We start from the raw sequence: 15,400 nt of genomic DNA on the forward strand, positions 1-15,400 counted from the left end.
ATTAATATTTAAAATATATTTATATTAATTAGATTTTTGAAGGGTTGTTGTAGAGAAAAGGGTTTTTTTTTTTTTTTTTTTTTGTTGCTAGCACTGTCTTTTTTCTTTAATTTCGATCCTACACCTAATTGTGATGAAAAATAATAATAACTAAAATATTTCTAATATTTTTAACATCATAATTAACATTTGAAATACATCTATATCAAGTAAATTTTGGATAAGTTATTCTAGAGAGAGGGATGTTTTTTTACCAATATTATCTTTTTTTTATCTTGATCCTTAAAATATTGATCCGATAATAATGTATCAAATTCATTTATTAAATATAAAATACTTGAAATCTCATCGGATATATTTTTTTTAAAGATAATCACTTACTTTTTGTAAAAAAATATCATACGACAGATTATAATGTTACTGTGGTATTGATAAAATAAAAACATTATAACGGAGTCAAATTTTTTTTCAGTCAACCATTCTCATTTACTCCCATCCGATTTTATTGTTTTTTTTTTTGGGGTGCCTTTCTTGAAAGATATTTATGCAGCTCTCAACCCTTACCACTTTCCACGCTCTCACTCTTATCATACATATTTTTCAGTAGTGGTTTGGTTTGCATCTACAATTAATTTTAAGATTCATATAAAAATTAATTTTGGTTAATGGAGATAATTTTAATAATTATGGACTGATTAGATATCATCACAGTTGTTCCTGCATCGTGCAACGTAGTAGGAATGCTACACGCAAGCAAGCAAGCATACGTGATGCCCATGACAGTCATATTTCACGAACTACATAGTCAATGCCATTTCTTTGGTTATATGACTTCAGCCTCAAACACCAACAATGAATCCTCGATGGACAACATAAACTCAGTCTACATCACGACTTAATGGCTTCGTCGTGTATGTAAACCAGGGAAAACTAATAATCCAGCCACAAGGTCTCGACAGCAGAAACCTGAAGCATAAGAAAAATGGAGGCAAAAGTTGACAGCAGAAACCTTAAGCTAAAGAATTTGCAGTCCTCAAAACACATTACAGAACTGCATCAGCTTTCAACCAAGGCAAATGAGCTTAGAATGGATACTCTACATCAAAGAAAATGGACACTCAAGGCAAATGAGTTATGCATGAGAGCAGTTCTTCAGCATTAAGAGTGTCTAGAAAATCCTCAACTCTGATATATGATATGATGATAGCATGGGAGTTCAAGCTGCATGGTTTATTAAGGTCTCAGCGTCTCAAAGGGGTCAAAAAGCGAATGTCAACAGAATCAATTATGGCCTCACTAGCTCTCTGATGAACTGCTCGACCTGGGAGATCTCTCCCGTTAGCCCAGATGCATCAGCTACCATCACCTTGTTTTGACAATGAGAAAACGAAAATGCTTCTCCGGGAACCCCAAGGGTATAGTCACTGGTTATATCAGCAGTTGAAATTGCACTTCTTGAGGTACGAAGCTTGTCTCTGCCCAAAAACAGAAAAACATAATGATGCTATATACATAGACTAAAGAGTACAGTAAGACGATGAAGAAAAAGAAGGCGATGACTTCAAATATCAAATTAAGGTCATACATTTCCTTCTCCAACTGTTTTCTAATAAATTCCTTGGAATGTGCCGTCACTTTGTCTGCCTTGTTGCACAATATCAAAATGGGTATTCTTCGCTTCACTATGATTGCCTTTGTCAGTACATCATACAAGTACCTTGCAGACCACAGTATACAGAAGATAATCAACACAGTAATTCATAAATAGGGACCTGTTGACAAATATAAGGAAAAAACATATAACAGCACAGCTTTACCATTATCAGTCAGTCTACAAATAATGCTTTAAAAAAAAAAGCAAATCATATATTTTTATCAGAGCGAGTTGGTGAATTACTCAGCAGCCGCTCGGCAATTTGGTAAGAAATCTAAACTGTCCACAACAAAAATGACTCCAGCCGCATGAGGCAAGAATTCATCAAGCTTTGGTCTCAGTCGTGAATGCCCAGGAACATCAATCAAATGAACTGGATTTAGTTTTCCCTTCTGTGCATATAAAAGGGAGACAAATTCAACATGTACCTCATGTCATCATAACAACACTATAGCATGTTTTAATCTAGTAAGTCCCCAAACCATTACCTTTTCCAGCTCAGAGTGCAGCACAAAAGTACCATCATTTGGTTCCATTGATGTAACAGTACCAAGATGTGGGGAGCCATCACGAAGCTAGTGTAGTAACAATGATAAAGACGATGGTATCAGAAAGCTGATAACAAATCAAGCATGTCTGGTCTATATCTGCATTAGTTATATTTAACAATATAAAGAAATTTAAGCTTTCTCTAAAAGTTTTGACAAGCACCATCAAAGTTCAGCACATTAATCACTGTAAAGATGTTAGGTTGTTATTATGCAGGACAGCTAGATATTTAACATCTGATCATTTACATTGAGATGTTTGTTTCGATAATATTTACATACACGTTAAGCTGTTTGTTTCGATAATAATTGCATACACGTTAAATTCTCCTGAACCATGAGAAACAAAAACTAAACATCCTACATAAAAGATAACATGTTGACTGAGCAAACTAGCTAATGATGAGCCAGAAGCTCTATTTACTGGTCAAAACGTTGAACCAAGCATCACATAGTACAATTGGTGTTGCCCTATGCCCATAAAGTCATCTCAGCTAAACAAATATAAGTATGATATTTCCATTATCTTGTGACATCACATAAAAACTTTTAACAACCAAGGCATATGGCATTTTGCTAACAAACAAAGACAGGATATGCAACACCTAATACTTGATTCTGGAGACAAGATGGTTATAGTTATGTTTATTTGCTTTTAAGTCATGCTACAGTATTCTATGTGCGTTTTTATGATCATTATACTTGTTTCATACAGAGAGAAACTAGTTTAACAAACTTTTCAAAGTACTGCTTGTAACTTTGTCATGAATTAAAGAATACTTATGGAAAATGTTTAGTATTTGAACTTACAAACCTTAAAAGAGTTAGTGTCAATTAATATAATGTGGGTTGTAGCATAAAGAAATTGATCAAATCAAATCATCAAGCTATTTAATTGTGTTCTGGGGTATAATGAATGTCTTACATTTTTGAATTATTTATGATATCCATAATTTTTTTGTTTAAGATAGATTCACACCTCTATGATTTTACTTTGAGGATGTGACAGAGGTAGTATCATAGCATGATTTAAGGATTTATTTAGAACTTATGTCATGGATTGGAAAGGTGATTGAGATAAAGATCTTAAGGAATCATATCATTCTTTTGATTGAAAGTGATTTGGAAACACCATTCTATTAAAAAAATTACTTGGAGAAATGATGAAGGCTTACCCCCCATCTTTAAGGCTTACCCCTCATCTTTTCATTGATTAAAGAATTTCCTTGGGAGAAATGATATCCATAATTTTCTTGTTTAAGAATAGGTTCACACCTCTATGATTTTACTTTGAGGATGTGACACGAGGATCCCACAAATGTTAAAGACTCTAATAAGCCACCGTGCTACATAAAAGCATGCAATGCTCAACTCAAACAATATAAGTTCATGGAGTGACCCTCAACAAATTTGACAGTCTAAGTCTCGTCGCTTCTTTTGCCTTTGAAATACCCTTTTCCCTCATTTGTTATTAATATTTATGAGTTCTTAGCCATAGAAATAAAAAAATAGATGCCAGATAGATGAATGCTAAAGATGGTTCAAGTGCTAACAAGATACACTTTATACACTTTTGAGTTAGGATTTTGTGGTTAGCTAGATTTTGAATTTTTTGCCAACCCCAATCCAGATCAGGAACGGGCATTCAGATCCAAAACTCTTGAGTTTCTGTGTTCAGACCTTAGCATGGACTGAAATCAACAAAACCAACCACTGAGACTGTCCAAGATCTCATTAATTAATTTAGACATTTATTATTCAATAAATTATTTCTTCAAAGGCTCTTAGATGATTATAATTGGTCAAAACTGCTGAAAATTGTTTTAATATGTTAAAAGCATCAGACTACCAAAGCATGAATACTGTTGAAGCTGCAAATTGTGAAAACCAAATCTCTTTGACACAACTGAAACGACTACCAACGTTAAAAGCCCAACCAACTTTTGTTATAATATATTATATTCCATATTTTAGTTAATTAGAGAATAAACATATCTATGATAATATCACATCAACAACAAAATTTAGATGAATAAATCAAGATTTTAATATTAGTAAGTGAACAATATAGAAATATACCTGGTAAAAAAGAACAGTTTTTCCACTACCACTTAAGCCAACAAGCACTATGGTATTGGACTTTGAGCGTCTCAAGATACGAACTGAGATAAAAAAAAAGGTACACAGTTAAATTTAATAGCTCTTCAAGAACGCCAAAGATTTCCTTATCATTGCACTCCTTTGGAGAATCATATACGTCCTTTTCCAGAAAACTCTTGGAGGATATGTTAAAAGCCCAATTTGCACAATAGATTAAATTAATTTCTTCTTTGCATATCTGAGCTTCTCTTTTTCATACTTTTAAGCACATCAGTCAGCTCTTGAACAGGAAAATACCATGTCTAAACAAAAATGGACGTGCAAAGAAGAAAACAGGGTAGAGTGAACCTACACAACCCAAAGAAAACAAATGTGAAGACTAGAACAGCGAAAGAAACATAGAGTTGCTCTATGGGCTGCTGATGAATCCATTCTTCAATTTGATGTATCCATTTCTCCATATCTACCACAAAACAGAAAATGAATTATTTACATTGAAATATGAATCTAAAGGAAATGAGTAAACCTGAAGTACTTGCAAACAATTTTTAATTTCCCAAACAATCCCAAGTGAATCTAGTAATGTGAAACATAGCAGCATGATTCAGCCACTAGTGGATTATACCATACATAGATACTACTATTCTTTCCTAATAACGCTATTGGATTGGGTTCCATTACAAGAAGCTGAATGCACACTTTTCTTAGTGATACAGAAAAGCTTGGCATTGCTAGCTTCCCTCGCCACCTGGGCCAGCAATGCCACCTAAGCCAAACGTGGGAGCCCCCACCAACTCCCCCTAGCTGCCAGCAGGGATCTCCCCTGCCTGTCTTGGCTTCCCAAAGTAGACATGCAAGACTCACTCCTTGCTGATACCGCAATTGAAAAAACTATGTCTCGCATTAATGGCTAACAGCATGCCCCAGCTTTCCCAGCTGCCTCCTGGCTGACATCTCAACAAAAGTCATGCCTTCAGATTAATGACTAACAGCATGATCCGACTTTACTAGCCTTCCCTTCCGAACAGCTGATGGAGGAATCACTCCCTGCCTAACCTAAGGAGGCAAGGGAGTCAGCCCAGAGGCATCCCAATGGCTCACCCAAGGCGCCAGAAGACACACGCCAGCAAGTCACCCTCACTAATGCCTCCACCATACAGGGTAAGGGGGACCTTGGCTAACGCATGTCCAGACCACTCGGCATGCAAGTATAAAAACCAAGCCCCAAACCAAGAAGAGAGAGAGAGGGGCAGGGGGCGGCAGGCAAAAACCCTATATTCTATCATTTATATTATCTTCCTCCCTGTCCATTTTTCGCTGACATAAACATCGGAGGGGTCGAGCTGGGATGCCCCCGAAACGGACCAGTTATGTAGGACCCCCGGTTCCATCTAGAGACGCGGCCAGAAGGTGGCTTAGTAGCTAGGAGAATCCAGCTCTCCGACCAGGCTTCACCATACCAAGGCCAGGCCGCTTCCAGTGAATCACCTCCCCTGGCGGGCTCTCTAACCAGCTGACAACGTCAGCTTCCCCCATCAGCAAGGAGGAGTCATCATGACAGACCTGCACCTTCGACACTAAACCAATCGGACCAACTCACCCGTTGACGGTCTCTATGTACCAACACTTAGAATCATTATGATGAAGATGAAAGGGAATAACTTAAAGCAGAAACAGAATGAAGCTTCCATTGCCAGACCCGCAACATCTCCCATTCTGAAAATGAACCTACGCAAAACAATTCTGGAATCTGAGTGGCAGACCATAACGAGGATTCAATGACGACTTGATGATGATAAGTCTGAAACTGATCCAATTGTTAAATACATCTACTTTGTGATTGGTAATGCTATATCTCCAAGTCTCATATAAGGTTACATGAAAACAAAGTAGCTAACTTGCCTTGCAAAGGAGGTCAAACATCTTCGTTCTGATAAAAATAAAGTCTTGCTCTATACACAACATGTTTGCTCTCGCTCAAACAAGAAAGTTATATCAGCGTAATGACGAAGCTTTCTGTTATACCTGTTCTACGAAGAAGGCCACCGGTGGCTGAGAGCGATCGTGCAGACAATGGAAGAACAGCAAGTTTCGGGGGACAGGGTGTGGAGGAGGAACACCGAAGGAGGCGCGGGAGGGAGGTCCGGCGACGGGGAGAGACCGCAGATCGCGGGATTTAGGGCAAAGAGAAGATGCCGATACATCTGTATCATTCTTCCGCTTTAATGAGTATGTATTTACCTGTATACCCTTCAATAATAGTCCCTTTTGATGGATATTAAAAATGAAGCGTTTTAGTCTTTCTACGTGTTGAAATACCAGTCCGGTTCAATCTTGGCTCGGTTCTCCGGCTCGACCGGATCGGCCACCAAAATGTCCTTCTAGTGTGCATAAATTGATCATGTTGCTATTGCCAAGCAATGACTGTCATCGGCAGAATTCGACTGTGTAATTCTCACAAGGGCCTAGAGATGGTCCAAGAAATAATCCATATATGTAAACCGGGTTTATTTGTACATTATCCAACCGGTTCATGTCTACTATGTGAGCCGGCGGTTCAAAGTGACTGTTCAGAACTTGTCTAGTCAAAAGACTTTAATGCCCATCGTTTATGTTTCCCTTCACCACAAGTAAAGGGTATAGCAGAAAATTATAATTATACCGACGGCAAAAGTCGAAACAGAACACGACGAGTTCCCAACTCTTGGCTCGAAGCGTTCTCCAGACATCCCCCGACCTGCGCTGCTTTGACCCACCCCACGCCTCTCCGTCTTCGCCCCTGACCGGACCATTCTACTGCGGCGCTTCGCCTCCGCAATCCTCTCCGCCGTTACACCGCCACCTTGGTACGCTTCCAACTCGCCATCCTCGGTGGCGAGCACAAGCTGGTCGCAGCCCACGAGGATGGGTATATCTTAAGATTTCCTTCATAATTCCTGATTTCGAACGGATAAATCCTCAATTACCCGAATTTATTTCCTACCTTGATCTATCGTTGATTCTGATCTCATGAATTCTTCTTCAGCCTGTAGATCGATGGCTGCCTCGCAGCTTTATGGATCCGGTTTGGTGGCGAAGAGGAGCATGCGATCCTTGGAGGGGCTTCGGCCTTCTCTGCCGCGGTCCAGGGTTTCTTCTTCCGATTCCGTGGATGTCAAAAGCATGTTTTTCAGAGTCCCTGCCTTTAGAGTTTCCAACATCAGTGGCAGAAAGGTGCGAGTTTATTTGCCACGCCTCGCCTAGTCTTTTTATTTCCTTGCCTCTTGTCAGCGTTGTTGCGAACTTGAAGAGAGGTGGTGGACTGGTGGGACTGAAGTATTATCATCGGCTTTTAGCTTTGATGCATAGTTTTCGTATGCTGTTAGGTGTTCAATTTATCCTTAAGAAAATCTCTGACACTGACAGCATCTTCCCAATGCGTGTTTAGCACTATCAGATAACAATGACATGCATTTGAAGATCAATGTATGTACGTTGACAGGTTATTTAGTACCTATGCAAAAATATAACCGGAATGACTAGTTATTGACATACATGAGAAGGGGCAACTAGAAGTTGGTGTTTTTTCTGCATTGTATTTGGAAATAGTTCCTTTCCAAAGATATAAAATGTTGTCTGACTGAATCTCTAATTCTTGTTTTTGACGTTTGTGTTCTTTGATCATGTGATTATAAATTCATGTGTTGTCAAGCCTATTTGTTAAAATTCTTCTTTACCAAACTTCCTTATACTCTGGTCACATTTTCATTGCACAAGTAATTCTAGACTCTAAATTGTTGTTTTTTTCTTTTCATTTGTATGAGGTCCTCCTGCTGATGTGCCATTGTAATTGGGATCCTAGACAAAAGATTTCGTAAGAAACCTTAAAGAAATGTAACTATAACTATATTTATTTAGGTCAGATGTTTTGGTGTTTCAGCTGAAGCTTTCATGGTCTCTGAAATTAGAAAGGAAAAGGGAGAAATTGCAGTAAAAGCAAGACAAAAGCAAAAAGATAACTCATTTTGGCTTGTAGAGCTTTTACGTATATTCTGTTTTCCTTTTCTTTATGTGGTGAGTGAGACATTGACTCTTAACTCTTTTCTTCAATTTACAGCTTTCAGTTTCTATGTCCCTTAATGGAACCAGTGCTGGAAGCAATGTTGATGCCAATAATGCCATAAGATATGCAGAGGGTACTAAACCAGATCTAGTCTATGATCCACTTAAATCTAATCCAACTGAAGAATCATTCGATGGAAAAATGGGTATGGACATGCGTATACAGAAGGAGGGCATCATCCCAACCAAAAGAAGTGCTAAATTACATGATTTTTGCTTCGGCATTCCTTTTGGTGAGCCAATCTGAACTGAAGTCCAAATATTAAGCTTATTTCTGTTCATTGTAGAATGTCACTTAAGAAATCGTCAAGTAGGTTGTTTTGTTTAATGTTTCAGTTTGTTTCGGAGAGAAGAAAAACTCTTGTTTTCTCTTGACTGGGATTTATTTCTTGGTCTCTAAACTGACAAGGAATTACATGTTGATCACAGATAACATACTGATATTTTCATAAATGAGTTTTGCATAGATAAGAAGTGTTTGTCCCTGTAAGTATAGCAAATACTTTAGCTTATTGTTCTTCATTATTTGGTACCAACAATCATCAGATATCATAGTTTGGTATGAAACAACCGATCTCTCTCTCTCTCTGTATTTGGGTCTGTTGCACGTTCTGTGGAGTCCAATGTTATTTCTGTATAGCTTATTCAGCTTTCTTTAATGAGATAGCTTCTTTAATTTTTATGACAATCCAAAGCAAGATATATTGTACTGGATAGTTTTTTGTTTCTATTTATCATGGTGATGTTGCTTTTCTGGTGAGGATTGCTGTTACTTGTAAGGTAGTCCTGCTGTTTGGTTGTTGCAGTTTGTCCTAGGGGAACCATGATACATGAAATTCTTGTGTATGAGAAAAGAATTTGTTACTTAGATCTGTTATTGTTTACACAAATCCATATTTTGCAACCCTTGTAATCATGATAACTTCCTTCTGATGGGCTTAGATTATGGCCTCTTTTCTATGGAGAAAAAAATTCATTATTTATTATTCAGTTTAACATTTTAAGTAAATTAATTAAAAGAACCTGAGTATCGGTATTGTGATGGATGTGAAGAACACAAGCTACATCCTTTCTGATGAGTATAATATTTCCTGTTATAGGTGGATTTTTATTTGCTGGAGGGCTGCTAGGCTTTATTTTCTCTAGAAATGCCACGGCCATGATACATGGTGGTGCTATTTTGGTGCTGAGTGTACTTAGCCTAAAAGTTTGGAGGACTGGAAGATCCAGCTTACCATTTATACTGGGTCAAGCAGGTATGAACCACAGTTTCTTTATTACAAAATGAATGCCTTTATGCTTAGCCTTTCAAGTAATCTTGTTGTGGTTCAGTATAAAGAAAAAATTCCTATAGTTTAATGTCACCTAGGATTTTTCTATGACTGAATGTTTCAAAATTCACATTTAGGACATTATTAGCATTACCAACATTGAGTTTTATATTTATAATTAATCTACCCTCGGAGGTGAGTGGCCAATTCTCACTTATAGAGGATTGGGCATCTAGCACGAAATACTATGTGTACATATATATTTCCATACAATACATATGTTAATTTATAATTTTAAAACTTATATCAATTCTGTCTTTTGTTTTTTAGCCTTCTCTGCTGCGTTTCTCTGGAAGCTTATGCAGGCATACACATTGGTAAGTACCTTATTTGGTTTCGCATTCACTAGCATATAGTCCCAATTACTATGCAGTAATGACTTAATTGGCTTCTTATCGATGCAGTCAAAGAAACTCTTTCCCACAGGATTTTATATCTTCTCGAGGTATTTATCTCCACTCATAAACTATTTGGGACTTCTCAGAATCTACTGATGCCTGGCCACATTTCTACCACTGGCAGTGCTGCAATGATATGCTTTTATTCGTATGTGTTGATCTCCGGCGGAAACCCACCACCGAAGAAGTTGGCAGCAGCTCCCCAGTCATAAGCCATGAGAATTTGTACAAAAAACCTCTCTATGAGCATGGTAAGATAACCCGATTTACAAGACATTATATTAGTTAAAAAGATTCATTATATAAACTGATAGTGAAATTATGGAAAGTTTTGATGAAAGCTGGAATATGAATTGTTGAGTATCGTCCTTACAATTAATTATTTGCATGATGCAGTGTCTTCATTTAAATTAATAGCTTGGTTTGGAATAGTGGAATGATCCTTTTTTCACTGAGATGCCTACAAATCGGAGCATTCAATTTGCAGTCCTAAATTTCAATGATGATGATCCTTGCTATGTAAATCGCAATTACATTGTTCCAGATGCATAACTTGTGTTTCCAATTGCACTCAAGTTCAGGTAATGGTTCTAGACACCAGCAACTGAGATCTAAACGATCACAGGCTATGATCTAAACAATGGTGAAAAAGATGTTAAGAGAGCCTTTCCTCCATCCAACATCCATCTCTCTGGAACCAGTTCATGATGATGGGGATATGTTGAAGCCGCACACGGTCGTCCTCGGTCTGTCCCCCTCCTTGCAGCTTCTCCACCAGCTCAATCGGCATGCCCTCGAGTTCCAGCTTCTGCAAGCCACCGAGGTACTCTATACCAACTGGAATCGTCTTCAACTTGCCACACCTTACCAGTCTCAGCTCACGCAGGCTCTCGAGGGCGTTCTCTTCTATTTCCATGTGGCTGAGGTGGATCATATCACACAGCCCCAAAGACTTGAGCCTCCGGAGCCAACCGGCACGGAAGCACAGCTCGGTCCCGTCGTATGCTTGCATGAGAAAGAGGGACACCAGGTTGGGCAACTCCATGAGCGAAGACAGCGAGTCCTCCTTGAGTCTCGACATCTTTAGGACCAAATGAGTGAGAGCTCTGAGAGAGTCAGGCCACCGAGACGTCATCCCCTTCTCCAGCATCCCGTACAAGCTCAGCTTCCGCAGCTGCGGCGGAGGAGTGAGGTTGTTTAGCAGCAAGGTGTCGTCTTTGTGCCTCGCCATCACCACCAGGCGAACAAGGCGATCCATATTGGATATGGACGCCGAGAGCAACTTGCTGTGGATGGTTCTCACGCCTCTGATGTCCAAGCTCTTCATCTGCGTCAGACTCCGCAGATGCCGGACCGTCGTCTCGTCCTCCACCACCACGGCCCTCAGAGTCTGCAGCTTCTTCAGCTTGCCAATCCCGCCCGGAACGACGACTCCGCCGCCGAGAATGGTGTATCTTGAAGTCTGACGGTGGAACTTCTTCACCATCAGATGCCGCAGGCTCTCCAGCCTTGTGACTCCGCTGGGGAGCTCCTCGACGTGGGTGTAGACCGCATCCAAGGTTTCAAGCTTCCGAAGGCTTCCCAGTGTTTTGGGCAGGTGCCTGACATTGGTGCGCCGTATGCTCAGGTATCGCAAGTTGAAGAGGTGGCCTATCTCGTCCGGCAAGCTCTTCAATGGAGCGGCGCGGAGATCCAAGACTCTTATCAGCCGACACTTGGAGAGCAGCGAGGTGGAAGCCGGTGAGAACGCAAGGAAGGACCGAAGCAGCGGCATCTTCTCGCTCAGCCTCTCATCTTCACCCTGCACGAGGGAGAGCCGCCGGATCCGATCGCTTAAATCTTCCGGCTTGCCGTCGTACGCCTCGGCGAAGTGCTCCTCTCTGGATCTGGCCACGATGAGCTCCCTGACGAGGTCATGAACTCGGCAGAAGCGCACCCTTCCGGACTCGTTTGTGTGGGTGACTTGGAGCAGGCAGCGGCCGACCAGTTGGTTGAGGTAGTCCTCGGCCACCTCCTCCATCGACCTCTGACGCCGCTCCTTCACGAACCCTTCCGCCACCCAGAGCCTGATCAACCGATTTCTTCCGATGAGGTAACCCTCCGGGAAGAGGCTGCAGTGTAAGAGGCAGTTCCTGAGGTGGTACGGTAGATGCCTGATGCTTAGGCTCAGGATTCTGGAGACTCTATGGAGCCCTGTGTGTTCGGTGGTAGACCATGTCAGGCCGTCGTGCATGCTCTTCCATGTCGACTCCGCCCTGTCCCTGTGGGACAACAGGATGCCGATGGCGACGATGGCGAGGGGGAGGCCTTCGCACTTGTCCACGATTCTTCTGGCCCAGTGCTCCAGCGCCGGGGGGCACACGCTTCCTTCCCCCCTCGGAAACGCCTTCTTGCAGAAGAGAGACCACGCCATCTCCTCCGGCAGAGGGTCCACTGTCATGACCCGGCTGCCACCCGCCACCGAAGCCACTTCCTGCATCCTCGTGGTGATGACGACTCTGCTCCGGCAGCTGTTGGCGAGCAGCGCGTAGCTGATGTCCGTCCAGATGCTGACTTGCCACACATCGTCCAGCACAATCAGGTACCTCTGGCGGTCCAGATGCGCGCGGAGTGCTTCCACCAGCCTCCTGTACTCCATCGAATCGAAGTCGTCGGCGGCCTCTTCCATCCTCTCCTGCAGCAGCGCCCTCAGGATCTTCCGCAGCAGGTCATCGATGTTGTAGTTTTGGGACACAAAGACCCACGCGCGGCAGCTGAAGTGGCTGAGGATTGCTCTGTCTCTGTAAACTCTGGTCACGAGGGTGGTCTTCCCGACGCCGCCCATGCCGAAGACGGCGACTGCGGTGCGCCGGGGCTCCTCGTCCGTCAGCAACCCGATAAGCCTATCTTTGTGGTCGTCGATCCCCACAAGTTCGTCTTCCTCGACGAAGTGTGCTGATTCCGCTAAATGGTAGCCCGGCTGGGGGTCGTCGGGCAGCTCCGCCAACCTCTGTGGGATTCTGATGACAGGCAACTCTCCGATTCCTGATAGCTGAGCAAGGCTAACTTCCTTGGCCTCCAGTCTCCTGGCGATTTCGCGCAAAGCAGTGGCCTTGGCGTCGTTGGAGAGGCCACGGACGAAGGCTCCCAAGCTGCCCCAGCTGCTACCGGCGACGACGTAGGTGTACTCGTCGACGATGTCCTCGATGTCGTAGGCCACATCTTGAACCTGCTTGGCCCAGGAGATAAAGACCAGCTCTTGTTCGCCTCTGTACGTGTTCATGGACTTGAGGAACTCCTGCATCACCTCGAGCTCGCTCTTGATCCGGATCATCCCTTCGTGAACGTTCTGCTGAGGCCTGGCGAGGCTGCCGGGAGGTCGGACTGCTGCAGTGGCCACAGCATCGGTCATCTTCTCGATCAAGCTGAAGACTACAACCTCTGCCATCTTATCTCAAGATCTTCCTCTATCGGAGAAACTGCTACTGTACAAGGCCAGATCAAAGGCCAGAGTTCATCTACCCACCATTTGGCCTCTATAGAGTTGATATTGTTTTCGGAGCATTTAGCTCCAAGATTTCTCCATCTCTCTGACAACGAAAGAAAATTCCTGTTAGACCAAACTCAGCACGAACGGTAAGGGACGAAGAAGAAGAAGTCAAATTTTCTATGCTTTCCTTGATCCTTCACACAGATTCCTTCTTGTACCAGCTCATGTCTCATTCGGTGGTGTGGTGTCGGCAGTCGAAACAAGGGACAGGCATTGCTTTCATCTGTCCTCGGAAGAAAGCATATGATAGGTGACAAAGAGGACTATCATTGGCTACCCGCAAAGATCTCTCTATCCACACTTGTTTCTTAGTAAGAAAGCGTGGCATAGGTGACACAGAGTACTACCATTGGCTACCGGTAAAGATCTCTCTATCCACACCTATTGTTTCTAGTAAGAGTCAACACAAGACTCCGAGGCTTTTGATGCGGATGGATTGTAAGGCTTCGAAGAATCAAGGCCGCATGAAGCGGCCGTTTTGGGTCACCTTCTGCGACCTGGACTTGTTCTTAGGTCAGGGCAGTTTCATTGCAGAAAACAGAGACCGGCATGCTCTACTTGCTCAGACCGTTTGGAAGAAGACGAGAGGAAAAGCTGAAATAGAAGATGAACTCCAAAAGTTGGCTGCTGTACTATTATTTCTCATGAACTAATAATACCATTTATGATGTCCTAACTTTATTAGATAAACGACTCATTAATTTTATTGGGTTTAATCTACTAAGTTTTTTTTTTTCCTTATCTCCTCTCTTACTAAGATTATATATATATATATATATATATATATATATATATATATATATATATATAATCAAACTCTACACTTTTGGAGTTTGTCTCCCTAACATTGGAAGTCTTTTAGCAATTAAAATCTAAAAATATGTGTAAAATTTCTCTTGCATAAACTTCTAACAAAAACGTAATATAATTTAGTCTGTGTCATGGAAATTCATAGGAATCTTGAAAACAGGAAAAGAAAGAATCCACTGCATCACACAAAAGCAACAAAACAATTGAGAGGGACAACCACATACCAGAAAAGCCTCGAAGAAGGCCCCATCTTGTTCTGCTCGAACGCCTACTGCGAACTCCGAAGCAGACAAAAGAGGCAGAAAGTGTCTGCTGGAGAAAGATGAGAGCTCGTTGTTCTGCTCGAACACGAACTGCGAACTCCGAAGCGGACAAGAAGAGGCAGAAAGTGCCTTGTTGGAGAAAGAAGAGCTGTGTCTGTGCCTTGTTGGAGCCGTAGGCTTTGTATTTAAAGCGTGGGACGTGGTCTCAGAGAAGAAGAAGAGTCTCAGATTGCACGCAAGCAAGGAAGACTTGAAAGGTCCTCGGATCCGAGTGTATGGCAAATGGGCCTCCGCTCGGTCAAAATTATATGTTGACCACCAACTAAACATTGTAGCATCCATCTTATCCCTCTCTTAAACCAATTTTATTTCAACAAAATCCATGTTGTCTTAAATTTTTTTAAGCTTAGGCCACTGAAGTTTTGGATTCACGAGGATACACAAAAACGATAACCATGAGTCATAATACCTCAATTATTTGATATCAAATGCTTAAATTATTGGTCCAAATCCAATAAATGAAAACCTAAATCAATCTGGATATACAACATTGATCGTAGTAAATCAAATCTTCCTAAGTAGGTCATATGTGAAGAATAACATATCAAATATGACGTCGTCAAGTGGTGATACATGATTGACAGATCGATCGTAAAAAAACATGAG

At 41.6% G+C, this 15,400-nt stretch overlaps 3 protein-coding genes across 8 annotated transcripts; 1 reads left to right on the forward strand and 2 right to left on the reverse strand.

Annotated features, from left to right (window-relative positions):
• Positions 1 to 1,118: 1,118 nt before the first annotated feature.
• Positions 1,119 to 6,500, reverse strand: LOC135622983 (uncharacterized). The gene is made up of 7 exons (XM_065125405.1): positions 6,328 to 6,500; positions 4,655 to 4,765; positions 4,282 to 4,364; positions 2,143 to 2,229; positions 1,898 to 2,046; positions 1,586 to 1,717; positions 1,119 to 1,475 (listed from the first exon to the last, which is right to left on the reverse strand). The coding sequence occupies exons 2-7, from the start codon at positions 4,761 to 4,763 to the stop codon at positions 1,286 to 1,288; spliced, it is 750 nt and encodes a 249-aa protein (XP_064981477.1). The 5' UTR covers positions 4,764 to 4,765; positions 6,328 to 6,500; the 3' UTR covers positions 1,119 to 1,285.
• A 384-nt stretch (positions 6,501 to 6,884) lies between these two features.
• LOC103997756 (protein FATTY ACID EXPORT 1, chloroplastic) lies at positions 6,885 to 14,395 on the forward strand. Of its 6 annotated transcripts, XR_010491213.1 has the most exons (10): positions 6,887 to 7,210; positions 7,328 to 7,515; positions 8,399 to 8,636; positions 9,504 to 9,659; positions 10,005 to 10,051; positions 10,139 to 10,179; positions 10,257 to 10,383; positions 10,714 to 10,955; positions 11,019 to 13,747; positions 13,823 to 14,395. XR_010491213.1 is itself a non-coding variant. In XM_009419075.3 (8 exons), exons 1-7 carry the CDS (start codon positions 7,207 to 7,209, stop codon positions 10,342 to 10,344), a joined length of 762 nt encoding a protein of 253 aa, XP_009417350.2. In that variant the 5' UTR covers positions 6,887 to 7,206; the 3' UTR covers positions 10,345 to 10,383; positions 10,714 to 14,395. The 6 variants fall into 6 exon arrangements, 3 of the variants coding, with proteins under 3 accessions (XP_009417350.2, XP_009417349.2, XP_064981476.1); XR_010491211.1 differs by having other exon boundaries at positions 6,885 to 7,210; positions 10,529 to 10,955; positions 11,019 to 14,395; XR_010491210.1 differs by having other exon boundaries at positions 11,019 to 14,395.
• Positions 10,623 to 13,559, reverse strand: LOC135622981 (disease resistance protein RPM1-like). Its single transcript, XM_065125401.1, has one exon. It carries the CDS (start codon positions 13,557 to 13,559, stop codon positions 10,788 to 10,790), a length of 2,772 nt encoding a protein of 923 aa, XP_064981473.1. The 3' UTR covers positions 10,623 to 10,787.
• Positions 14,396 to 15,400: the final 1,005 nt, after the last annotated feature.

Source organism: Musa acuminata, chromosome BXJ2-9, assembly GCF_036884655.1.
Source record: "Musa acuminata AAA Group cultivar baxijiao chromosome BXJ2-9, Cavendish_Baxijiao_AAA, whole genome shotgun sequence".
Lineage (NCBI taxonomy): Eukaryota > Viridiplantae > Streptophyta > Magnoliopsida > Zingiberales > Musaceae > Musa > Musa acuminata.

Bases quoted from the DNA above. Each gene is read 5' to 3' on its own strand.
- LOC135622983 (XM_065125405.1), bottom strand. From the start codon at position 4,763: ATGGAGAAATGGATACATCAAATTGAAGAATGGATTCATCAGCAGCCC. The intron at 2,230-4,281 runs GTATATTTCTAT...TTACTACACTAG, and splicing joins AAACTGTTCTTTTTTACCAG to CTTCGTGATGGCTCCCCACA. The intron at 1,476-1,585 runs GTATGACCTTAA...GTTTTTGGGCAG, and splicing joins AAACAGTTGGAGAAGGAAAT to AGACAAGCTTCGTACCTCAA.
- LOC103997756 (XM_009419075.3), top strand. The intron at 8,637-9,503 runs GTGAGCCAATCT...TTCCTGTTATAG, and splicing joins TTGCTTCGGCATTCCTTTTG to GTGGATTTTTATTTGCTGGA. The intron at 10,052-10,138 runs GTAAGTACCTTA...TTATCGATGCAG, and splicing joins TTATGCAGGCATACACATTG to TCAAAGAAACTCTTTCCCAC.
- LOC135622981 (XM_065125401.1), bottom strand. From the start codon at position 13,559: ATGGCAGAGGTTGTAGTCTTCAGCTTGATCGAGAAGATGACCGATGCT.